Below are 26,517 nucleotides of genomic sequence, written 5' to 3'. Positions count from 1 at the left end.
CTAAAAATAATTGTAAAGAGCTAAAGTGTTTGATGAGACTTATTTTGTTCATACTACAAAAGCAACGAATCATTAACACCCTAGGCATGAAAGCAATAGGAAGAAAAAAACACCCCATCCCAAGAAACTGTAGCCACTAAGCATGTTATCAGCCTGGGAAATATAGAAATCTTTTTAGATTTCTTTTTAAGAAACTTTGTAATTATGGTAAGAAAAACTGTTTTAAAATTTGTTTCTATTGAAATAGTCTATCATGATCCAAATCACATCTATGTAGATCAAGCTATGAAAATGCAAAAGTTTTTATAATGCATTAATGAGTAATTACATATTTCTGAGTTTGCAAGTATAACAAGATCCTTTTCAAGTAAACAGAAATCTTTATCATGGCAACGTGTGCTGACCATTCACTTCAAAAACAAACATGGAAGGAAGGCCAAGAACAGTTAATGTCACTCTGAAGTGACTCAAGTCTTTTGGTATGGTACAGAAAATGGTTATCCAATTCAGCCAGGAAGTCAGAGAAGAAAGAGTAATGGGACACATATAAGAGATGACCAAACATCATGCTGTTCTGCCTTCCTGCTTAGACAAGCATTGCTGGTTTGCAGCCAGAATAAAAATGAAATGAACTATGGAGTCTTTGGACAGGGTATGAGAGTTGCAAGTTGAACTAGAAATAATCAACCAGAAAACTAACACTTCCTGTTGCACTGATTTTCTTGTTTTTCTGTCTAGATCCTTGGTGAGGAGTTGGACAGCTGCAATATAAAATTAGTGGAATTAGATGCATCAGTCCAAGACTTTGCAGAACAGAACATACCCCTGGCTAAGCAGCTGGCTAACAGGATAGGGAAACTCACAGCACTGCACCAACAGACCATACGACAGGCTGAGTACAGAGCAGCCAAGCTCAGTCAGGTATGGTCTCAAATCCTTTCTGTCATGTTTTTGTAGTTGTTGTTGTTGTTTTGTTTTTGTTTCTTTGGTTTGGTTAGTTGGTTGGGGTGTGTGGTTTTTTTGTGTTTTTTTGTTTGTTTGTTTGTTTTTTTGGGGGGGGTCAGAAAGAGGAAGTACAGGCAAATTTCTCATTTATTTTCCTGTAGATACACAAGAAGGGACATTCTTTGGCAAATCTGATTTGTTCAGAGCTTGTATCACACAGCAGAGGAGTACAGGCTGGGGTCAAATAAAGAGGGTGGAATAACTCTGTGTGATGCTGCTTTTAAGAGATGCATCTACTGATTGGTTCCTCTGGTGCCCTGAACAAATTTTAGACCTACCTACTAACAACAGCATGCCAGGAAATAATACTATGTTGTCATACGTTTCAGGGCTTCTGTCTTATCACTGTTACCAATATTTGCTGCCTCATACACACAAAACAAAAATAAAAATATTTTACTTTAGTCACAATATGCAAAGGGAGAATATAATTTGTAGATTCAATGAAAAAAGTCTAGATACAAAGGCCCCAATAACGCATAGTCTTTCTTCACTTTTACATTTACAAAGATTCTTTCTCTGCTGTTCTCAAGATTCAGTCTCTGAAACCCTTTGCAATAATTTTTTGCTAACTGTCATTATCCAAAAAAAAAATAGAAATAAAAAGTCTAGCTAATACAAAAAAAAGGATTTTCTATGGTTCTGCAATCAACACCCTGATAATTTATAAATTCTCTTTTCTGTATGCATGAAGAAGGTTTTGTAAGTTTTGAAAAAGTATTTCATGATATTTTTTTCAGTTGCCTCTGAAAATTTGTTTTAAAAACAGGTAGAAAATAAATATTGAAGTACAAGTTCAGTCAAAGGTACTTGGTGGAGGGATTTAACTATTGTTAGGGTATTTTTGTTCAACAAAGAAATCCACTTCCCACTTAAAAATAAAAATAAAAGCAAAGTCAAGACAAACAATGGATAAAAGTAGAGAAATACAGAAATATAGTTCAGGCACAGAGAGGAGTTGATCTGTCCCTCATACAGAACAAATGCATGAAAAATTAATCCTATTGTAAATAAAGGGTACTTGCTAATCACAAATTAGATGAATCAGAAAACAGAGCATTTTTGGTCTTGTATTGCAAAACAAATGCACATTCTTTTTGTAAATGTGACAGCTTGAGTAGACAAAACAGGTTTTAAATAAAAGCAGTTTGGGGAATTACATGGCAGAGACAAAAAACATATGAATGACATAAAGGAGACTTGCAGTTAGCTATAAGTTATTTTCAAACTTCTGTGTGTGGCTGAAGTATGTGCAGGAAGTGTACATTCTAGGAATGTAGATGAGCATCAATGCACTCTCCCAGGTTTACCTATGTTCTTGTGGTGACTTTTTTCCTCAAAAATAGATATGGTTATTACTGAAACCAAACCTATTTTAACTCCATAAATATAGACTTAATTGGTTTATATTCAACAGTAAGTAAAAGTTGTTAAAATGATCCCCAAAGTTAAAAATATTAAATGAAATTAAATGAAAGCAATTTTGTCATTACTAAGAACTGTACAGAATTACACCTTAGATTTAAAAGGTGGATTTTTCTCCTATATCCAGGCTGCTTCACATTTGGAAGAATACAATGAGATGCTGGAGTTCATACTGAAATGGTGTGAGAAAGCAAATATCCTAGTGCATGGTAGTATAACATGGAATTCTTCCTCTCAGCTTCGTGACCAATTTAAAGCCTACCAGGTGATTATATAAGTTGTGAAATTTAAGGGAAAGTGTATAAAAGAATTGAAGTTTTATTTTCCACACATTTTCCTTTCTTTCCTTGAGAGAAAAATGCCTAAAGATGCTAGGTTTCTTTATTTTTGATAATTGTTTTGAAGACTGAAATAAGGATGCATTGTTGAATAAAACTGTTTCAAATGATCTCTCTGTTTACTCAAGTACATTGGCTTCATAGCAGCATTTGATTGAACACTGTGTCTAGACAGTGGGATGCTATCACACTGCATATGTCATTAAAGCTAATACTCCCCTACATAAAGATCATAGTAATTCTTTTCCTGGCACTAGATGATTCCTATCCAAGAGCATATTATAAATTCTAATTTAACCAAACAAAATCTTCAGTCTTTTTCTGTTTTAAGCTAAGCTAGAATAGCCTTTGTTCACATTTGAGCAGTTTCATACCAAACGTTTGCAGACTGATGCACAATGGATGAGTTTCTTCATCCCAAGTGCTTCCTGAACATCTCACATTCGTGTTTAGCTCTCTATGACAGTGCATGATCATGTGAAACAAATCAAACCATCATGAGATGATCATGTCTCACTAATGCCAAAATAAGACTGCATTAATTATGTCTTCTATATATGCAGAGAGAGATCAGTTAATTGTCAGCTGCATTCAGTTACATTAGGGCAGGGTAAAATGCACACTTCCTTATCCTGAGTAGGACTCTCCAGGCAACTTATCCTGAAGAAAGCTGGGAGGTAGCATTCGTAGTTTTTTTTTTTTTTTCCCTGCTTCAGAAGTATAGGAGATGGACTTAACCAATGGCATCCCACTAAACACTTTGGTAGCCAATTTTTATGGAGTATTGATGAGTATTGCCCTGTTATCACACATTAATGACTATTGCCCTGTTATCCCAGTGCTTTCTGTTGCTTCCTATTGGGTATGTCAGGCTTCCAGAACAAATCATATATATAGATTGTATATTACATTTTTTATAGGCAAGTATGTGTAGCAAAACACTAATGATGGTAAGCAGAGCTGCTGAAGCTTCAAGACTTACTCTGTTGTTAACCTGATATAACCTGAAGCACTTGAGTGTGCACTGAGAATTAAGCATATTGCCTAAGCCTTACAGTAAATTGGTGAAACTTAATCATACTTATACATGTGTACAAATTGAGGAGCTTGAACAACAGGAATATACTTGGAGATGTGTCCAATCTGTAGCTCAACTTTGGCATTCAATTCTGATTATATCTGTATCTAGACTATGCTTGAAGAGTCTGTGGAGATTCATGGTGATCTTGAGGCCATGAGTGAGAGGATTGAGTATCTGTCCAGTGTATACTCTACTGAAGCAATGTCTCAGCAAGTGCTGGAACTGGGACGTCGTACAGAAGAGTTACAGCAAGTTATCAAAGTACGGTTACCAAATCTCCAAGATGCTGCCAAGGTATATGAAAGCACTTTTTTCTAACACCAGCTGACAGCTGGTTCTATGTGCTTAGAGAATTATGGTTTTGTAAGTACTAGAAGTGCAGATTATCTGTGGTCTATAAAGGGTACAGTTCTGTTGAGTAAGCATAGGTGTCCTGCACTGCTTGCAATGCTATTGAGCATTCAGCCTCGACTTCAGCTACTGATCCAAATAGGGACAAGATTCCTGTTACATCTGCCCTCTCTAGATAGATGTATTGGGTACCATGGTGAGTCTTAAATGGCACTAAACACCTGTGTTTAGGTACTTGAATTGAGATGAAAATGTCTCTGTCAGTATTTATGCTGTACCATTTCTTTAGTTTTCGCTTAGAAGATAGCTCTCTATGTATTCTAATCAGCACTGGACCAGACCAGGACTCTATAATGGAAGACCTGTCTCTCCAACACAGTGCAATGAAAAGAAGGAACATGCTTTTCCATGTTCCTGATACTTCTTTGCAACTCTTCCGTATGGGTTTATTATTAATATATGTGTGTTATCCTTATGTAATGCATGAGGGCACTATAAACTGGTACAAGACACAGGAAAAAAGCACAGAAGTCTTTTCTATTTGCTCTTACGGTTAGGGCACAAAATTTTTATTTTTTTATTAGTATTTTATTTGACACAATAATTTGGTAAAAAGAATATAAAAGAGTATTGTATATTTCTAGGTTTGTTTTTCGTTTCTTTGTTTTTGTCAGATGCTACAGCTACACACAAGTAAGTAGGAAAATAGTACCTAAAGGCAACTAGGAATATCCTATCGCTAATAGTTAGGACAATCATAGCTAATTTTAAAATGGTTAAAAATGTGATTCATTTGACAGTATTTATAGGATATGGCAACATGACCATGTTTAACGACTGATGGGCAGCTAACTCCAACACACTTCTCTCTCCCCCTCTTCAGAAGGGCAGGGGGAGAAAACACAATTAAAAAAGAAAAGTTCATGGGTTGAGATAAGGAGCAGTTTAATTAAAGGGGAAAAGAAAAAAAAAAAAAAGGCTGCATGGGAGCAGAAGGAGAAAACCTTCTCTGCATTCTCTGAAGCAATGTTCACCACATCTTGGGATGCCGGGTCTCATCATACGTAGTGGCTGCTCAAGAAAACCAACATTTTCATGAGAGTCATGTCCTGCCCCTCCACCCCTTCTCCTTATGAATTGAAAGGCTTTTACTTATTTTTCCCATGGGAAAAAAAATGCATACAAGTAAGCACAGTAGAAATTAAACTTAGTATCTTCAATTCTCAGATAAATGTTGGTATAATTGAATAAACTATTTGTAAATTTTAACATGGAAACATGGAGCTGAATAGAAGTCATCATAGATCTGTGAAGAAAGAAAATCATATCAAAAGAGTGCAATTTAACATGAAAATAATAGGTTTTGTAGATAAATGCACGTGTCCAATATCTTTAATAATGTTTTACATGATATTGTTATTAGCAAATGTTAAAGCTTACCTAGTTGAAAATAAAATAGGTAGATGTTTAATAATAATAATAAAATAGAATGTTCAGAATTTTATCTGGTGTGTAATTATCCATGCTTTGCACCCAAAAGGTAGGATACATCAAGTAGGATTTTTCAAGGATTTTGGGTCTGATACTTGTCAATAATTTTCATTAGTGAGGTGGATGGTGTTTTAAAGACCATGGTTTTTAAGTTGCTTAGACAAAAAACAACTTAGCAAGAAAACAGCTTAGACAAAAGTACAGGAGCCACCTGGAAATAAATAAATAATTAATTAAACAAACAAAAAAATAAATAAAGCTGCCATTGAATAGGGACAAAGGCAAATTGTTACCTTTAAATGAAGGGGGAAAAAAAAAGTACTTGTGTATCTGAAAGAGGAGCTACTGGCAAGAGGCACACTGTACAAGGGTCTTGACTTCAATCATAGAAAAATAAATGAACATTGTTGCAAAAAAAAAAAAATCCAAACACTATACAGAATATAAAGTATTTAATTATGAAGATATGTGAAGCAGTTCTTTTATTCTCCCTATTGGTCAGTAGCAAAGTTTCAGCTGTGTCCTGTTTTCAACTTGAGGAAAGTTGTGGACTCACTGGATAAAGAACAGAGGATAGTGATAACAGTGTCATGAGTATAAACTTGCAAGAAAATACACATGAAAAAGGATTATCCTAACATATGAAGTATTCAGAAAGGATAAAAATAATTTGTTCATGTCTGCTGTTAATAAGATAGTAAGTAGAGGATTGAAATTACAACAAAATATAGTTTCATGTCAAACAACCAGAAAAAAAATCTTCAAAATAATAGTACTAGGACACCGGAGTATGTTGTCTATAGAGATAAGAAGGACACTGATGGTAGTGGTCATTAAAAACAGTCTGTAAAAATAAGACAGTTCTGTCCTGTCTTATTGTGGGAAGGCAACTAGAAGTCATCTTGATCACCTTTCTAGACCTAGCACATTGAAATCAGTTTTATAATATAAATGCTGTATTTGAGATGGATGAAGTACTTGAAATAGTAATAAATAGTAATAAATAACTCTGGATTTGGGACCTATTTATACCCTCATATGACTGATATTTTCATCTAATATTTTAAACAGTTTTCATTGTTAAAATTATGAGTTAGCTTTGACACTGTAATAAGGGGCACAGCTACAAAATCCAGATATTTATATTTCTAGTGATTTTTTTTTTTCTTATTTCTGAATCAAATCTATTATGTTACAGGACATGAAGAAATTTGAAGTTGAGCTGAGAGCCCTGCAGGCTGCTCTGGAGCAAGCCCAAGCCACACTGACTTCTCCAGAGCTCGGACGTTTGAGCTTGAAAGATCAACTGTCTCACAGACAGGTAAAAGGGCAGGACCTCAAAGTTAGCTCTTGAGTAGCATGAGCTTACACAAATAATGTTGGTAAGACTTGTGGTGTTTCTTAGGTAGACCATTTTTTCAAAATCTAGCTGCAAATTACTGCCAAGGGAATAAGGGATCAAACCATAGAATCACATATTTTTGAGTTGGAAGAGACCTTAAAGCTCATCTGTTTCCACCCACACTGCTATGGACAGGGACACCTTCCAGTAGACAAGGTTGCTCAAAGCCCCATCCAACCTGGCTTTGAATACCTCCAGGGATGGGGCATTCACAACTTCTCTGGGCAACCTGTTCCAGTGCTTCACCACCCTCTGGGTAAAGAATTTCTTCCTTACATCTAATCTAAATCTCACTTTTTTAGTTTAAATCCATTACCCCTTGTCCTGTAACTATATTACCTGACAAAGAGTCCCTCTCTAGCTTTCCTTTATCCCCTGGATAAGTGCTAGAAGGCCACTATAAGGTCTCTCCAGAGCCTTCTCTTCTTCAGGCTGAAAATCCTCAATCCTCTCAGCCTCTCTTTGTAGGAGAGGTGCTCCAGCCCTTTGATCATCTTTGTGGGCCCTCCTCTGGACCAAATCCAACAGATCCATATCTTTCTTATGCTGGGGGTCCCAGAGCTGAATGCAGTGCTCCAGGTGGGGTCTCACAAGAGCAGAGCAGAGGGGGAGAATCACCTCCCTCGACCCACTGGCCACACTTCTTTTGATGCAGCTCAGAATACAGTTAGCTTTCTGGGCTGCAAGCACAAACTGCCAGCTTATGTTCAGTTTTTTGTCCACCAATACTTCCAAGTCCTTTTCTTCAGGTCTGCTCTTAATCCTCTTGTCACCCAGCCTGTGTTCATGCTTGGGATTGCACTGACCCATGGGCAGGACCTTGCACTTGACCATGTTGAACTTCATGAGGTTTGCACAGGCCCACCTCTCAAGCCTGTCAAGGTCCATCTGGATGGCAACCCTTCCCTCCAGCATGTCAACCACACCACTCAGCTTGGTGTCATCCACAAACTTGCTAAGTTTGCACTCTTATCCCACTGTCCATGTCACCAACAAAGATATTAAATGGGAAATTCATTCCCTCAAAGGAATTGTTTGAAGCATAACACTTTGTGGGTTTGTTCTTAGCTTTATGCAGTCCTGAGAATTGACCATACAATTCAAGTTCAATACATGTTAATAGTTATAAACCCAAGCTTTTATCTAGAACTTTTTATCAAAATGTTCTTAAAGTACTTCAAAAGGAATTTTGGATTGTTATCCCTGTTTTGCAGCTAGAGGTGCAAGAAGATAGTATACTGCTTGCTCCCCCAATAGTCAAGTGAAAAGCTAAGAAAACTCAGTATTTTGTAAGCCCAGTTACTTTTATATTTGTTTAGTTGAATTACCACCATAAGATACTGCTGATTGTACTTGGTGTACTATGGAGATTTTTTGACTTGCTATTTTTGGCCACAGTTTCAAGACAAGAAAAGTAATCCATGTTATAGCGTACTAAGTTCCTTGAGAAACATTTCTTGCTGCAATCTGATATAGAGATTTAACTGTTCTAGTCTCCCAGGAAAATTAAATGTCAACAGGTCCACTTTAGGATTGAAATATGCAGAAAAAAAATTAATATATATATATATATAGATGATAGGTAAATTTACAGAGCTTTACTTTTGATTAAAATATATGGCCTTTATTCTAGAGATTGCATACGAGTTTCAGAACATGACATTGAAGAATATAGGTGAAAGACATCACCCACCCAAAGAGTAAAGGAGTACTATGTTCTTTGCACTGGCTCTGTCAGGTCTTCTAAGTATACCTATCTTTTGTACAGATGGAAAGGGGCTGTAGCCCCTGCACATGTATTTCACCAGACAGAGAGGCATGTGGCCCCATGGTACCTCTGAGTGCCAGTTGCACAAGTCATCTTTTGCCAGCAGTGCAGGGCCCAACAGAGGAGAGGCCTTCCCAGTCCAAGGAACAGGTCGTTGTACCAAGTCTACCCACCATACTTCATGAAGTCTATCTTTCTGCAAATGGTGTAGGAGGAGGGAGACAATCAGTCTCTTCATCCTTGTTCGCCAAATACATTGCCTAGATGATTTGTATTTATTGAGCTTCAAAGCTTTTCTAATGTACTGAGGTTCTTTTCATCAGCTTTGCCTTTTACTATTTTTTTTCTGTGTTAAAACTGTATATTTTAATCAAAAGGAAAGCTTTAATGTACATCTAATTCCCTAACAAAGATAAAAGAATACCAATAGAATCTATTAATTGCACTTATATCATTGCAGTTTTATATGCTTCTCATGCATAGACATTGTGAAAGGAATAGAGACTATTAAAAAGGGCACCCAACATATGATTACTAAACAGAAACAAATAAATAAATCTGTATGTGTATTTTTGGTGCTTTATTGCCTTTTGAACTTTAAATATTTTCAGCAATTATTTATATTTTCAAAGGAAGACTGTAAACACAACAGGATTCATTTGCTGTTTTTTAACTGTGCTTCAACATAGAGTTCCACTTGGATTTTAACGTTAAAATATATGTGTGCATAAGTGACTCCTATGCAGCTTCAATCTGTGGATTTTTTAAAGATATTTATCAGATATGTTAACAGAATTATTCTTGTGCTTAGACACTCAGAAATAAGTATGACTGTTTTTTTCATGAATTATTTTTATGCCTGATATGTAGGTATTTTGGTTAACTAACACTTTAAAAGAATGCTCATTTCAGAATGAAAAACTCTAGACAAAGTGTATCCTAATTATATTAAATTAAAAGCAAACAAACAAACCAACAAACAGATAATCAAATTCATTGTTTATTTTAGTTCGTGAATTCGTAATTATCTTTTGCTGCATCAAATGTTCTGTGAGTTCTGCAAAATGGGCTTATTGTGGCACTGACTTTTTCTAGCATCTGTTGTCTGAAATGGAATCACTGAAGCCAAAAGTTCATGCAGTACAAGTTTGCCAAAGTGCCTTGAGGATTCCTGAAGAGGTGGTCACCAGCCTGCCAATATGTCACACTGCCCTTCGGCTCCAGGAGGAAGCTAGCCGCCTGCAGCACACTGCCATTCAGCAGTGCAACATCATGCAGGCAAGAGTAACTGTGTCCCATATATTACTCTGAGTAATTTGACCGCACAAATTGCAATGAAAACAATTTTATATCTCTATCCATTCTTCTTTGCCCAGTCATACAATTAGTATGTTTCTTAGTATGTTTCAGTCCTTTCTGATTACATATTTGGGGGGGGGTTAACATTTTTGATGATGTTATTGGTCAATTTACTCATCAGACTCTTATGGTGGTTCTGTCCTGAATCTTGAAATGTTTTTTGTAATGCTGCTAGGATTAAATAAACAAATAGTTAATATACATTTGTATGCAGGGTAATATTTTAATTAATATAATCAGTTAATGAAATTAATTTTAATTATAACATTAAACATTATAACATTATATCATTAAACATTATATAACATTATAACATTATAACATCAGCTGCTTAAAATAATAACGTAACATTGAGCTAAATAGCTTTCTAAGCTAGAAGTTATTATTTTTTTTATTTAAGCTTTCTAAATATTTCCTTCCTGATTTTGAAGACATTCAGTATGTATTAAATTTTCATTTCCAAGCTTTGCTAAATACAAGAAAATTAGTTTTTGTTTGATAGCTTGATTTCATACCTAAATATGTAAAACGTATTTCCAAAGAACAGAATAAACTTTTTTTTTTTTTTTCTGCTAGTTAGTGATAGAAAAATACATATTGAGCTAAGGTATAGCTACAGAAATTCAAGTTAAATAACAGTAGAGGCTTCTAATTATTAAAGGTAGTTAAGTATAAAGAAAGGCATAATATCAGACTAAAGGTTTTTAAAAACAGTTCAGGCCAATTTCTGGGAAGTTTATACTAAAAAGAAAATAATGATACCACACTGGTAGGATAATGGTCTAAATCAGTCTTCAGGATCTTCTCCCAGTTGTATTTTCTATGATTCTTTAAAATTTAAGTTTCTCATGTAGTTTTTCCATTTCATAGAAGGAGGCTTGAATTGAATAAATAGATGAAAGTGCTTATATTAAATCTATCAAATAATCAATGCTGTCTTTTGGTGAGTATGCTTGGGGCAGATGCTTATTGAAAGCTGAAATTCTAGCCCCAATATTGAATATCTTAAAAACAAGCAAACAAACAGAAACACTTCAGCTTGCCAAGGTGCAAGCGCCAGTTGGGTGTAAGTTTGCTTCAGTGCAGAAGGGAAATTGGTCATACTTAGAGTAAATAAATACTTATTTTCATGTAGACACTTGATTTTTTTTTTCCTCTCTAGGAAGCTGTGGTTCAGTATGAGCAATATGAGCAAGAGATGAAACATTTACAGCAAATGATAGAGAGTGCCCATCGTGAAATTCAAGACAAGCCAGTAGCAACCAGCAACATCCGTGAACTCCAGGTCCAGATTTCTCGTCATGAGGTAGGAAAGACAGAAAAACATAGGCTCACTGGCAGTTCACTGGCCTAAAATAATTTTCATAACCAAGTTTCATAAATTAGCTGAGTAGTTTTTCGGATGTGCTTGAAGGCTATCTGAGCAGATAAACCAATACCCGATAGGAAACTCATGCTATTAGTGCAATCTGGAGTATTTATTTGTTTATTCAATTAAATATGTCCTAATCTCCAGGCAACATTATGCAAACTAAAACATTATGTATTCAAGGGGCAGTTAACACAGGTTAACTGAGGAACATCACAGAAGTCAATGCTAAGCATTTAGTCACTTGATCACTGCCAATTCAGCAATCCTTAGATATATCTTAAAGTCCTGACTTATTTCCATGCCATTAATGTAAGAAAATACCAGGGGACTTGAATCACAGGAAAACTACAGTAAATTTGGAGGAAAAGTCTGCAAGAGTCACTCCAAAGGATTCTTGTCAAGCCATTTTGGGGAAGAGTTCTATCCTGTGAAGTTACAGGTTTTGCCCTCAAGCCCATTGACTGTAAGTAGTCACATGAATTAGGACAGTCTCCATGGAGCCTTTTCTGCTGTGCTGGCATGGGAGCTCCTGAACCCCTTTTCTATGCCTCTATCTGCTATGTACTCCAACAGATAGAAAATGCATCAATACATGTGTATCACTTTTGACACCAGATGGCACCATTTCTTTAACTTTGAATTAAAAATCAACCTGGGATATTACGTAACCTAAACTAATGTTATATGTGTTGATCATTTTCTGTCTATAGTTTTCACAAAAGCAACTCACTATAAATGCAGAGTGTTTTCCTTTAGAAACAAAACAAAACAAAATAAAACAACAACAACAACAACAAAACAATACCTTCTGTATTTTTAACAGGGAATTCAAAATGCTAGACTTTCTATTCAAATGTTCTGGAACAACAAAAGCAGCAGGAGAGTCACTTTAGTGATACAGAGCAATGCTGATGGAGAAAGGAATGAGGCTGCAGGGACGAATTTATAATGGGGCAGCTTGTAGTTTCATCTGCATTTCAACAAATTCAGTAGCTTCAGTTTAGAAGATTCCTTTTAAACATCTGCAAGAAGATAGCAGCTTTACTGCATATTTTTGGGAACAGCCAGGGAGTGGACAGGTTTCACACTTTCAAGCTTTCCACATTTAGAGACAAGGGGTTTTAAAAGACTAAGATACACATATTTTTGGTTTGCATTTTGTCTGCTCACTAGTTGTGGAAAAGCACACAGTTACATAAGTGGACTCTATATTGTTATACAACTTTAAAAAGCAAGTCTGTCAACACAGGCTTGTCCTGTGTTTTATTAATTTAAGAAAACATTAGTTGCCAGATTGTCTGTTTAACCCTGCATGTACAGGAACTTAAATAAGCATTTTTAGTACCTTTGTTTAGAATGAAAATAGGAGGATGGAAATATAAGGAATGTACACTGTTTTCTAGAAAGCTTGTAGTACTGCATATGTATGCAGTTATACTCTGGAACTAAGTTTACTGAACCCTGTTTCTTTAGACCTTCAGAAAAGAATGTGGGCAAGTATCTCCATACTTGTGTATGATTTTAATGGATATACAGTACCTCACAGGAAATTACCTTTATAAGTTGTTTTGTTTTTTTTTTCACAATCACATTTTTGCATCTTTTTTTATTTTCTTTGTATTCAATTGAAGGAGGTATGTTAGATTCTCAGTGCATTGGACATTAATTATACAAATGTTATTACCTTTCAACAGTATTGATGGAGTAGTGTGTTTTGAATGATAATAGATTTCCCGCTTGTGTGTTGCTGAGATGTGCCATTCATCAAATATTAGTAAATGACTAGTACTAGACAAATAGAGCAGATAACTCTATTCCAGCTACTAGACATTAAAGCTATGGCTTGATTTGATCACAGTTTTTCAATTGATCTCATGAACTGTTTTATACTTGAGACTTTGTTTAGTCTCCAAGGTGAACCTTGGAGCTCCAAGAGAGGTTGTTTTGTTGCTGACATGACAAACAGTGAGCAGGTACCATTGAGTCCCAGACAGAAAAAGTCATCATCAGTCTTTGTGATGCATCCACTTCTAACTCTGTATTTTCCACCATGACTGTTCTCCACTGTGATTTTGAGGAAAAGGTTTACTGAAAATGTTTTATAACCAAAATAATCTTTTAATTTTACTTGCCTGAAGCAATAATTTTATTTTCCTTTTTAAAGATACTGCAATCATTTATTACACAATATTATATTTATTATACTAGATCTTGCAACTTCTGTTGCTATTTTTCCCTGAAAACTTTCATTAGGTGAAAAAAATAAAGCAGGTATACAAATAATTTAGAAATATCCATTAGAATGAATAATCACTGAACTAACAGGCAAGCTTACACAAATGTTGTTTTAACTGTATAAATCAAAATTCTATCACATCACTGAGCCTCCAGGGAGGCAGGAACATTGGCTTTGACAGAAATGTGAAAATCTCCCTGCAGTTTTTATTTGAAAAATATGAATTGAATGCCTTGAAACCAGACACTGAACTAGGCAGCAGTAAAGTGTATGAGAGAATATTAATCAGTTTCTGTCTATTCTGTTCCATGTTTCTTCTCTGACTAAACTTATTGTGGTGATGTTTCACCACACAGATAGACCATTTCATTGCCATGATAAACAATATTTTAAAATATACTCAGCTTTAGGCCAGATTTACCAATGCTTATTAAAGAAGAGCTAGTACTGTCTGCAGTTCAGTTTTTAACTCTGAAAACTTATCCAAAACAGAAATAAGATAAAATATGTCCAAACACTGACCAGAAGTGATTCAGTCTGCATTTAATCTTATTATGTGAACTATTGTTCATATTACAATTGATCTTGTTAAACCCTGTGAGTTATTGTTTGAACTGTTCATTCTTTCTGGTGAGAGCTGAATGGTGCATTTTTTTTTACAGTTCTGCTTATTACATGACCTCATTTTCATGGCATGCAGTATGTGGAAAAGCTTCATCTTCCGTAGATAAATGCAAATAGGTCAGAAAGAAAAAACAGAAAAGAAAGAAGGAGATATGTTCTGCTTTTTTGTAAATTGAAGCATAGAGAATTTGTGTCCAGTTCAGGCTGGATGCAAGTATGGGGTGTCCTTCACTTCTGCAATGATCACACAGAGGCTTTCACAGTACTTTTCCGGTTTCACTTCAAAGCTCTCTGCTTTGCGGTTTAGCTGTGCAGTGAGACGCAGCCTGACTTGTTCCCTCCACAATCAACATCCTGCTTTTCAGCTAGTGCTGCTGCTTATGCAGGGTTTCTGAGAGGCAGCACTATGATTTCATTGGCTGGGCTAGGAGGGGAGAGCTTGCCTTCTCTACGGAAGCTGGAATGCTGCTAGTCCTCTGGCCTTTATTGGCTGCCTCTGCATTAGGGAAAAAATATGTTTCCTCAGGAGCTGGCGCAGAAGATCAAAGGATACCAGGAGCAAATTGCTTCGTTGAATTCGAAGTGCAAGATGTTAACAATGAAAGCAAAACATGCCACTATGCTGCTGACAGTGACAGAGGTGGAAGGGCTTTCAGAAGGAATGGAGGAGCTGGATTCAGACCTGCTCCCGGCACACCCTTCTCATCCTTCAGTGGTTATGGTAAGGAATGAATTGTTCTCAGGACCGTTTATCTGAGCTGATTGCTTTTGCATCATTGCAACACTCCTGCGTAGCGAGTTGCCACAGCTCATATCTACATTTTGCTTTTGAAATGGCTGGAGTGTTGCAAACCAAACAAGCTACAGCTTCCCCTTACTGTATTTTGCTTTATATGGGTTTTCAAGACTCATAGATATAGGATGAAGTTATTTAACAGACAAACACCAGTGGCAGTTATCTGTAATAATATGCAAATTCAGTGCTTTTTCTTAGCTATCAGCGTGTGTGAGCAAATGCCAAAAAACTGTTGAATTGCAGGAATCAGATAAAAACAGAAGAAATATTATTTCATAGCATGTTGCAGTGCATGTATTTTACAGAGCATATTTATAAAGCTCTTTTATTAAAAAGTTGATGTGATACTTGACTGTATGCTGCTATATTTTCAAATGAGTATGTGGGAATGAAAGCTGGCTAAGTATTGACATAGGCCTCATGTTTGAGTTAAAATGTTTTTGTTTCTTGTTGGGTCTTACTATAAACATACTGCTAATGTCATTGGGATTTTTGCCTGAGTGCAGATTTCAAGATTTATCATGGTATAACAACAGGGGAAGCAAAAATTATAAGTTACTATGGGATTATATGTTTTTTGTATCTTATGTGTATTCCTTGTTGTTCTAACCAGGCCTGGATATAGATACCAATACTTCATTATTCTGTATCTGTCCATAATATTTCCATATGCATCTCTGATTGCACAAGAAGACATTTAGACAGACCCTGGCATGTTATTCAGTTGCTGGCTGTACATTTCCTTTTAAATTCATTAGGTTACAAAAGAGAACGTTCATAATTAAAGTATGGCTAGTAAATATGACTATTAATTCACCAGAATTTTAACCTGGCAAATGTAAGGGCACGAAGGATGACTAAATGCTGTCATGTTCATTCCAGCTGTGTGTTTTGTTTTGTTTTTTCTCTTGTTTTGATCTCAGTCTAAGTAAACCTAAGCTGAGGTAACTGATTTTCTTCCTGTGCTCTGGGGTTTGCTTTTCCTGTGGCAGATGACTGCTGGTCGCTGTCACACACTGCTCTCCCCTGTCACTGAGGAGTCTGGGGAGGAGGGAACCAACAGTGAGATCTCTTCTCCACCTGCCTGTCGCTCTCCCTCACCTGTGGCTAATACAGATGCTTCTGTTAACCAGGTACCTCCCTCTTGGCATTCATTCAGCTTTTGTCTCAGAGACATGTATGGTTCCATTCCACAGGTGGTTTATTTAATCCTGTGAAATAATATTTGCCTATAGATCCAAGAAAATGAGGCTGTACCTGTAACTTAAATGAACCTTCAGATTCTAGCTCAAAATGTGTACAAATATTGACTAATGAGTTTAAAATATGTAATTTGGCATTACGGCTATTCGCTACTTTTAAAATAAATTTTAAGTGACAGTTACAAAGCTCTTCCATGTCACTACTATTTTCTATTTATACCCTATTTTCGATTTTCACAGCAGTACACAATGGAATCTTGCATCCTGAGAAAAAATGCAATTTTAAATAATAAAACATTGTATTATATCCATATACATCTATCTTACAGCATCATTGTCATTGTAGCATTGAATTCGCAGACTATCTTCCATTTAATACCATTTCAAGTATTAAATTTCATGTAATTTTATCATGTATTGTTCATTCCACATTTCAGTGACAGTCTATTTTGAGTGGTAATAAGAGAGATCAGTGAAATAAATTAAATTTTAAATTAAAACTGTGGACTCTGGCACTTCTACTAGGATCCAGTGTACATCAGCATTCATTATAATGTGAGCAATGAACCAGCATACTGAGCAGCATGTACATGAAGGCACATATATAATGCTAAGATTAAGTTTATAAATTAGCCTTAGGAGCAGTCACCACCTCACTGAATTCATCATGTTTTGTGGTTGTTGTTTGTTTTTTGCATTTGTTTTTATTCCCAAAATTGACTGTTGCAGAATTTGAAGGTAGAGTCGTGTTGTGTTGCATTGCTGAAAAGAATTAGAGAAGTTTGAGCAAGCTGCCCAATAATTCCTTCCACTAATTTTGAAGATGTACATGGTGCTTTAGAAGTTGCTAAATCTAAAGGATTCATTTTCATGAACTTATATAAGAAAGAACATTAGGGTAAGATAGTAATAAAGGTAGCATTCTTCAACAGAATAATAAAAATGTTATATGATGAATCAGAAGGATTTTTCTCTTACTTCAGATAATCAGAAATTTCCTGGTAATGTTTACTTAATGGTAGAACAAAAAAAAAAAAAAAGTCAATGTCAATCAGTGAAAGAGTTGAATGACCAAGAACATCTTGTGGCCTAATAAACAAATCCTTCGTAGGTTCATTACATTTCTCTAGGGGGTGGGAAATAAATAAATAGATAAATAAAAATCCAGTAACTCAAATAATAAGGAAAATCCAGTAATAATGCTGTTGTAACATAACCTGACATGGAACACACAAGTTTTAGAACCTGTGATTTACTAGGGTAAAATTGAACAAAAATATGATGTCTTTCATTTAGCAGGAGTTCTTTGAAAGAGATAAAATCACTCGTGTTATAATAATGTAAAAAAAAAAACTGACAGATGAAGGTTTCTTCAGTGTGGTTAATGTTGAAATGAACTTCACTTACTAGACAATAAGGGGAAGAACATTCCAAAATGCACTGGTTTACTTACAAAATGCTTAGGTTCCCATACACATGAGATTTAAACTAAAGAAATTTTGAAGTTGCCAGAGAGGATCATGATGGATGACTAGGAAGACTTCATGAAAGAAGGTTGGCAAATAATAATAGTAAAAAAATAATAATAACGGCAACAACAACAATAACCCTAGAGAAGAGAGAGTTAGAAACTTAAACGTTAAAAATATTTGTATTCAGAAAAAAAAAAAAAACTCTGCAAAACTAATTTGGATTTTTTTTTCTTTTTAAGTAGCCAGTGCTAACAGAAGTAATTTCTCACAGGAATATCACCTGCAACGTACCAGAAAAATATGTGAACTGGATCTCTAGAAAGTAAAGAACTACATTAATTTAGTTTTGGGGGAAAATAATCAGAGCACTTATAAAGGTTTTTGTTTTGTTTTATTTAATTATTTTTTCCCTCTTGGGGTAGGAGAAATGTGTTGTTAAAACTGTAGAGAGAGATTAGGGATTAAAGTAACACAATCTTCCATCAGAGTTCCATAATATCTCCTAATGATCAAATGTAGGTATCCCGAATTGAGGCATCTAAGTGCTATTTTGAGAGTGCTAGTAAGTTACAAAAATACAAAACAAGTGTCAGCTGCATATTAGTGGAAATACTGATCCTATGTATGGAAACAGTAAAACAAAAGCATGTAATACAAGAAAGTGAAATATCTATCACTGTTGTAAAGTAGCAGTTGCCCAGGGTCTTTGTTTTGAATTAAAACTCCTCTTAAAAAAAAGTCTGGGGAGTGAGGGAAGGGTGGAGAGAGACACAGCTAAAAAAGATTTTAAGAATCTTATCACAACTCTTAAAAGGTCACAAAAAGATCTGTAGTGGTAGCATATGACGTCTTGGTCCCGGTGTCTTGTTGCAACAGTTGAAGAAATAGCCAAACACTAAATACACAAGTTCTGATGGGAAATATTTCTGCCTTGAATTTTTCAGTGGTAGCTTGAACACTTGCCCATTTTCCTTAGTACTTCTGGTCCCTCTGCCCACTGCCTTTCATGAGTGAGTCAACAGTACCTGTTTGAAGACCAATGCTTAATATTCTTTCTTACTTCATTGACTAGTCCTTTGGCATATTCAATTTCAGTTCTTCTGTTGTCTTCTCTATGCTAATGTTCGTTAGAGTGATATTCTTTGCCACCTACAATACCCACAACTCACTGGGTTGTGATGGGCTTTCCCCATTTATAGCTGTGTTGCTAGAATGTTGTTCCAAATTTGAGCACTCCCCTCACAGACATTCCATGTCTGTCCACAGTTGCATCTTGAGCCTCCTGGCTAATATCCATCCAAACAGATACTGTCGACATGGAAAAAAAAAAAAAGGATCCACAATTTTCATCATATTAAAGCTCCAAACCACACTCAGTGTATTACTTTTAAATATTTATTTACTTTGTTGTTCAGGGATTGCTTGGTTCTTTTGGCTTTGTGTCTTGGTGATGGGTTTTTTTGTTGTTGTTTTGTTTTGGTTTGTTTGTTTTTAACAGACGTGCAATGGATCAGTATGTGGGGGGATAGTCTTATATATTATCTTTTATTTTGAAAGTGCAATAATGTGCTTCGTGCTTGTAGGACATTGCTTATTACCAAGCCTTATCTGCTGAACAGTTGCAAACAGAAGCTGCTAAAATTCAACCCAGCACTTCAGCCACCCAGGAGTTTTATGAACCAGGCTTAGAAACAGCTGCTAGTGCCAAATTGGATGATTTGCAGCGTTCCTGGGAAACACTGAAGAATGTGGTATGTCTTCATCTGGAGGGTTTAAAACAATCCGCTAGCTTGTAAGGAATAAAATGCAATTAACCTGCTTAGCTAGTATTCTTCTCTGAAGTTCTTGGCTCTCTGGGGGCAACAAGAATTGTCTGTTGCAGTATTATATTACATTATCTTTGTTCGTTGAGAGCCCGTGCAGGATGGACATCTATTAAGAAAAAAAGAAGTCATTTGCGCTGATAGTTGCCTCCAGAAATATTAGCTGTTGTCAGACAATATTCCATAACCTAACATGGAATTCAATTCATACCAGAAATGTTGGTAAAAAAAGGCCCAAGCATCCAGTTCCTCCAAATACTGAGTCAGCTTAACACACTTCTGCATAGTAGTGTAGCATAGACATTCAGTGATATACCAAAAAGGCTACAGATTTTATTACATACAATATATTTTAATTCTTTGCAAAGGCACAGCAGCTATTATGGGGTATTAAGAACTATGCCTCTATCAAACTATGTGCATGTACATGATTGAGTGCATAAAATCTGTAATAATTAATGAGAATGTCCATAGTTTATCCCTGCATAGTAAAGTGGTTTTTTGTGTTTTTTGTTTGTTTCTTTGTTTTTTCCAGTCACAGAACATAGAATTTGATTGATGATGTTTAAACATATAAGTAATTTTAATATGGCTGTTTTGATTTCTAATTTATACTTTTGAAAAATGATGTTGCAAGTTTTTGGTTTTTGTCTTGTAAGCCTGGGGATATATGAAGCAGAAAAACATTCAAATCCTGTATCAGAGGTTAGAACTTATATCTTCTATTCCTCATCAGATAAGTGAAAAACAGCGCACCCTTTACGAAGCTCTTGAACGTCAACAGAAGTATCAGGACACACTCCAGTCTATATCCAGTAAAATGGAGACCACTGAGTTCAAACTGAATGAGAGTCTGGAACCAGCCAAGAGTCCAGAGAGCCAGATGGCTGAACATCAGGTAAAAACTTTTACATAAGAAATAAAGGGAGGCCATGCATTACCTCTGTATCTTTAGTTCCCTTTGTTGTTAGATAGCAGCGTTCTTTTTGGTTGGATGACTCAACAATATTCAGTAGCTGTATTATCTATGTTAACTGTATGTCTTGCCTTTCTGGACTTCCCACTCTTCTAAAGATGATGTAACAGGGATTCTTTAAAGGAAAAAAAAAAAAAGGTAGGAATATATAATGTTTGTCCAACCAAAATTTTCAGCAAAATCTTTTGTCAAAGATTGTGTTCAATGACACCTACATATACTGGTTTTCAACATTAGTGCTATTAGCAATATATGCTAGGACATTTATAGAGAGAGACTATATGTAAAGTTCCCAATTTTAATAAGATCATCACTAATACTGATGCATTGTAAATTGATCTAAATACACTTTTTGCCTTGTTAAACAAAACAAGCAAACCAAAGCACGCAAAAAATTCCCTCCCAAGGGAAGTCTTGAGAAATTATGCTCTTAACAATAAGAGAATATGGTAACTCTTTGAGGTAAAATGCTGCAATTATATTCACCAGGAAGCTTTTCCTTTTCAGGTTATTAATGTCAGTATTACAGACAAAGAATTAAAATATAATATTATGTTGAACTTTACTATATCAGCCCTGATGCTAGAGGAAAAGGTTATCCATTTCTAACTCATTTTGACACTGGATATTCAGTGTCAAGCAAGTAAAATGTCTGCATCAAATGTCTGCACAGAAATACAAATGGATTATTTCCCTGGCAGATGTTTATCTTCAGAATGTAAAGAACCCAGAAGAAGGCTTTCAGAGAGGTAACACTATCTTTCTGTCATCCATGTAGGCTGGAGGAAGATGCAACCAACACAGGTCTCAAACATTGTTACATGTATAATGGCAACACTGAGCCATTTCAAAATTGGTTTGAACTCATTAATTACAAAAAAGTGTGGACTAGGCTTCTCAGCTTGATTCATTTTATTTTCTTTTTCATTATGCTTGCACTGAAAATATAAGCTCAGATATTTGGTTTGGTATGTTTTGCAGTTTTTACCTTCAAATAATTACAGATACAGAATTTCACCAATATATACCAAGGAAAATCATGATGTAAAATATGTTACATGCTGGTTTTACTTGCAAATTTCTTTATTGGAGAACACATTAATGTGACAAAGAGCCAACATTTTACAAAAGACTCACAAAAATAGTACATTGAATGAGAAACACGTCTGTCATTATCAGTCAATGGACACTTGTCTAAATTGCACTCAGGACATTCTCTTGCTCCAGATGCTGAAAATTTGAGTCAGTACAATACTCAAATGCAGAATACAGCTGCAGGTTTGTCTAAATAGCTCTTTATCAAGAAACCAACCAGACATAACCAAGTTGTAATCACAGTTGTAAGCACTCTAACTGATAACTTGAAACAGTTTGGTAGGGCCAGTCTCACTTCAGTATGAACTCTGACTTGCAAAGGATAACATCTGGCTTTTGCAGCAACGTGTTGTCTTGTGTATCCAATGCGTATGTACTCTCAGAAATGGAAGTAAAGTGCTTGCTCTAAGAGATTGATAATGCAACATCATTAGGTATCTGTCTTGGAAACTGATTTACAGGCTAAGAATTACAGTAGAAATGTCTTTCACACCATGGAATTATTCTCTGGATGTTTGTGTTTATTGTTGTATGTTCTTTGTCCAGTTAGTAAATTTCTTCCTGGAAACTAACTCATGCCCCTGGTTCTCTTTCTCTCATCGCTTACTGACTCATTCATTCATTATCCTTACATAGTCTACTAGAATACCCTCTGGAAAGTTTTCTGGAAGAACAAAACTGTATGTATATTTCCAACAAGTTTCCTTCTTGTGATACATTTGAAACTCAAGATGAGGAATGAAATCCAGCAGTGATGCATTATATTGTTTCATTCCTCATGCTTCTTTGGAACAGTCACCTTGACTTTTATACTAAGGATATACACCCTTAGATACCTTCTTCTCTCTGATAGATGAACTAGTTTCTCTGCTCTCATTTCTAAATAGGCTTTGATGGATGAGATTCTAATGTTACAAGAAGAAATCACTGAGCTTCAGACATCATTAGCACAGGAGCTGGTTTCAGAATCACGGGATGCAGAAGCTGCTGATCAGCTGGCATTGCAGTCCACTCTCACAGTCTTGGCAGAGCGAATGGCCACAATTCGAATGAAGGCATCAGGAAAACGACAGCTATTAGAGGTACCTAATAAACTCTAGAAATTAGTCTTTTGGATTGCATTCCAGATTTTGAGAGCCATTTTTGGCACAGCTGTACTTTGACTGAAGTTCTTAATCACTCGTGAATACTTCTAATTGAAATAAGTCATTTTCATTTCTGCTCATTTCTCACAATTCCTTTCCCTAAAATATTATTGTTCTTCCCTAGCCAGCCCCTCCTCATAAATAAACTAGACAGAATCTGGAAACACATTGTGCATATGTTTATTTTTTATTTAATATCCTCGTTGACATTTTCTCAATAGGTGCCTTATTTTCTTGGTATTCCTTGTCCTCCACAGAAGAAGTTATGGAGTGCATTTATTAAAAGTAGTTTGCAAGTATTAAAAGCAGTTATCTACAGTAAAACTGAAACTTTTGAGGAGTCATCTGTCCAAACTGGGAAACAAGAGAAGGGGGAAAGTTCAAACCGAGAAATAATTCCTCTTCCAAACTGTTGCCTTGTTGCCTCTGCTCATCTTCTGAGTGATTTGCATGCACACTTTTATAATGGAAGTTGGACTCTTTTATTTCTTTGTCTACCAACTTTACCAAAAATCCTTTAACATGAAGGTGATTTAAAAAAAAAAAAATCAATTACATATAGGAATATTTATGTGTATAACGCAGCACGTATGTGTGAGAAAATGCATTCATGTTAAAGCTAACTACAATCTGGCTACTTTGAATGCTGCAGGGCTGATTTACTGCTGTAATTCTGAGAACGCCAACAGTGAACTCGTAAGCACATCAACTGCTGCTTTTATAATTTCAAACATAAATTGGTTCTAGGAGACTGTGTGAGGATTTGCTCTGAAAAAAAAAAAAAAAAAAAAAAAGGCACTAAATTTTTCCCTCTCAGAAGAAAAATGGCCTTTACCTAAAATTATGGAGCTCAAAATAGAATAAGGATCTTGCTGTTTGTAGTTTGAGCTCCCTACAGGATCTTCTTGATGGCACTTAGGAGAAGATGCTAACTAATAAGATAAAGCATGAATCAGTCAGGGATCCTCTGAGAGGCTGAACAAGGTAGACAGCTATTCAGTCTTCTGTCTACCCACGGTGGTTACACCAGAGGCCCATCAGTACCTTGCTGGGACCTTGAAGTACACTCTCATGTCTCTCATGAGAGATGCTAAGACTATCTAACAGCCTGCTGCTGCCAAAGAAGGCAAGGCTGCTCTCCTTTCCCTGTGGTCCACTCACACCTCTGTGTTACCCATGCATCTTTCTCCCTAGGTAAACCGTTTTGTGATAGTTAAGCAAACTGAATCAGGGTGGGGGAGGGTGATGGTGGGACCCAAAGGAGAGCAGCAAAAGGAGGCAGAAAAGGCCTCACCTTTAGGAGGTTCTAATAGTGGACATCTACTTAAGCAAGTAAAAATAGTAACTTAACTGAAACAGAATTCAGTCACCAAGAAAAAATGTTCATTAATTGAAAGCAATAATATATTGTAAAGTTTTCAAACTTATGAAAGAAAATGCTTATCATGGCTTAAAGAATACTGTATAGAAGCAGTGAGAAACAGAAGGGACAAAAAAAATAAGTAACTACTATGGTGTACGGCTTTTAAAAAGTAAAATATCATTGTAATTTATACCTCTAGGAAAAACTGAGTGAGCAGCTGGAAGAACAGCGGCAAGAGCAGGCTCTTCAAAGGTACCGCTGTGAAGCTGATGAGCTTGACCACTGGCTACTCAATACCCGTGCTACGCTGGACACTGCTCTGGTTACTGCTGAGGAACCTATGGATATGGAAGCTCAGCTGGTGGACTGCCAGGTAAAATTATCAGTCTGGTAGTATTTAGTTGAAGAGGGAGGGCATAACTTTATCCAAATAAAGAGGTAAATACGCAGCATTAATATTCAGACCGTTACTGAGTGGAATGAGCCAGCATATTAACGGGAAAAATTTTCTGAGATCCTTAGGAATGTTTGGTTAGCTCCATCAATGATTTGTGAAATTAAAGCCTTTTTTCCATTTCTTATTAAAGACTGCACAGTGATTTAAGAAGCACATATAAATATAACAGCAGAAAACCAACAAAACCTGATTGCAAGAATGTTTGAAGCTCTACAACTTTGAGGGGTTGTTTGTTTTGCTTTAAAAGCCATGTATTTGCCTGTACTTACTGTTTTTACCTCACACAAGCTGTTGTGGAACAGCTCGCTTGATATATATGAAAACACCTGCAGTGTACTTTCCTACTTCTCCTTTTCCAGCTGAAGAACACTATCCCACTAGCAGTGGTGACTGGGACAGTGCTGTGTTTTCTTTAGGAGTAATTCGTAGCTAGGTTCCAAATTTAAGGTTTAGTCATCAGCGGTTATTAATTTTATGATTTTAATATTAATCAACACAGAATACCAAAACATCTGAGGAAAAACATTTTTTTTCTGCAATAGGAGTAATTGCATATACTTTTATTAAAAAGACTTTTATTAAAAACTCATCCAAGTTTACAAGTTAATGCTTTTTCTCCATTTTTAAAGGACAGTTTAGAACTGTGTGATCATTACGGTTAAAATGATAAGACAAAAAAAAAGGCAAATTTAGTACTTAGGACTCCTTTTCGTGCTATGTAACAAGGAACTCAACTAATTTGGGATAGATGGGAGTCAAGTTTCATACAAGTCTGATGAATGAAAATGGATATATAACAACATTTAGATATATTTCCACCTTCTGATGTTGCTTCACTATTGGAATTTTCAGTCCACTCAGTCTCAGATGTTTTTTCACTGTTTCATCCCTGACAGCCATATTGTTGCATATAAACCCTGTGAACTTGAACAAAGCAATATTTTTTAAAAATATAATCTCCAGGAAACTCAAAACTAAAACGAACAATTAACTCTGTGGATGAGTTAATACTGCTGTTCTTTAGCTAGTTCTTAAAAACTTAATGCAGTAAGTTTTTTAATAAGTCCCATATTTTTTCCACATTTTCGAGACTCTGCCCATCTCATCCTGCACACATTCCTTCAAAGGGCAATATTTGTAAGCTTGTACTTGACAGTGGCTATGGAAATAAAAACTGATATTAGGCTAGGATTTTCAGCAAGAATACTATGAGCTTTAAATTAGGAAAATCAAAATATGCACCACGTTAATGGAACGTCAGGAAAGTAGCTCTTGAGAATAAACATGCCAGATTTGTCACTTTAAGTCTTTCTTTAGACTAAAGAGGATTATACAGAAATCCTTAAGTCCATCATGAACCAATCAGAAAGAGCAAATAGCAAGAAGAGAAGCTTATCAATTTAGTCAGAGCAACACACATGTAGAACGGATTCTACTAAACGTACATGGAAGAAGAGGAAAGAAGTATCTCCATCTGTGTGTGCTCTATTTCTTGTCATTATGGATGTCAGTCTAGCATCTTAGCCACATTTACAATTAATGCGAAAATAAATAACATCTCCTCTACAACAAATCCTTTGTTTCAAATAATTCTTCAAATTCCTATTTTGAAAAAAAGGTTGTAAACAGAAATTACACATGCAAATGCCTGTGAGCATATTCATAAAGACTTTGAAAGGGACTGGAAAGCAAAGCAATGAAAAACTGGCTCACTGTTAGCTTGGCAATGGGTGAGG

General features: G+C 35.8%; 1 protein-coding gene across 19 annotated transcripts in view; it reads left to right on the top strand.

Moving 5' to 3' along the window:
• SYNE1 (spectrin repeat containing nuclear envelope protein 1) overlaps window positions 1–26,517 on the top strand; it is a gene marked incomplete at its 5' end in the record, with an annotated part of 301,622 nt that overhangs the window by 185,020 nt on the left and 90,085 nt on the right. For 16 of the 19 annotated variants that reach the window (XM_080587963.1, XM_080587967.1, XM_080587971.1 and 13 more), the window contains 12 exons: window positions 739–921; window positions 2,558–2,695; window positions 3,958–4,143; window positions 6,890–7,012; window positions 9,957–10,139; window positions 11,383–11,526; window positions 14,979–15,173; window positions 16,241–16,381; window positions 19,506–19,673; window positions 20,482–20,643; window positions 22,704–22,898; window positions 24,524–24,697. In XM_080587963.1, coding sequence (XP_080444089.1) covers window positions 739–921; window positions 2,558–2,695; window positions 3,958–4,143; window positions 6,890–7,012; window positions 9,957–10,139; window positions 11,383–11,526; window positions 14,979–15,173; window positions 16,241–16,381; window positions 19,506–19,673; window positions 20,482–20,643; window positions 22,704–22,898; window positions 24,524–24,697 — 1,992 coding nt within the window. Of the gene's footprint in view, window positions 1–738; window positions 922–2,557; window positions 2,696–3,957; window positions 4,144–6,889; window positions 7,013–9,956; window positions 10,140–11,382; window positions 11,527–14,833; window positions 15,174–16,240; window positions 16,382–19,505; window positions 19,674–20,481; window positions 20,644–22,703; window positions 22,899–24,523; window positions 24,698–26,517 lie in introns of those variants that run through there. The other 3 variants (XM_080587961.1, XM_080587955.1, XM_080587960.1) reach the window with 2 other exon arrangements.

This window comes from Anser brachyrhynchus (genome assembly GCF_964034855.1).
Source record: "Anser brachyrhynchus genome assembly, chromosome: 3".
Taxonomy (NCBI): Eukaryota; Metazoa; Chordata; class Aves; order Anseriformes; family Anatidae; genus Anser; species Anser brachyrhynchus.
The sequence above is the reverse complement of the archived record's forward strand: the minus strand, read 5'-3'. Positions and strand labels throughout refer to the sequence as shown.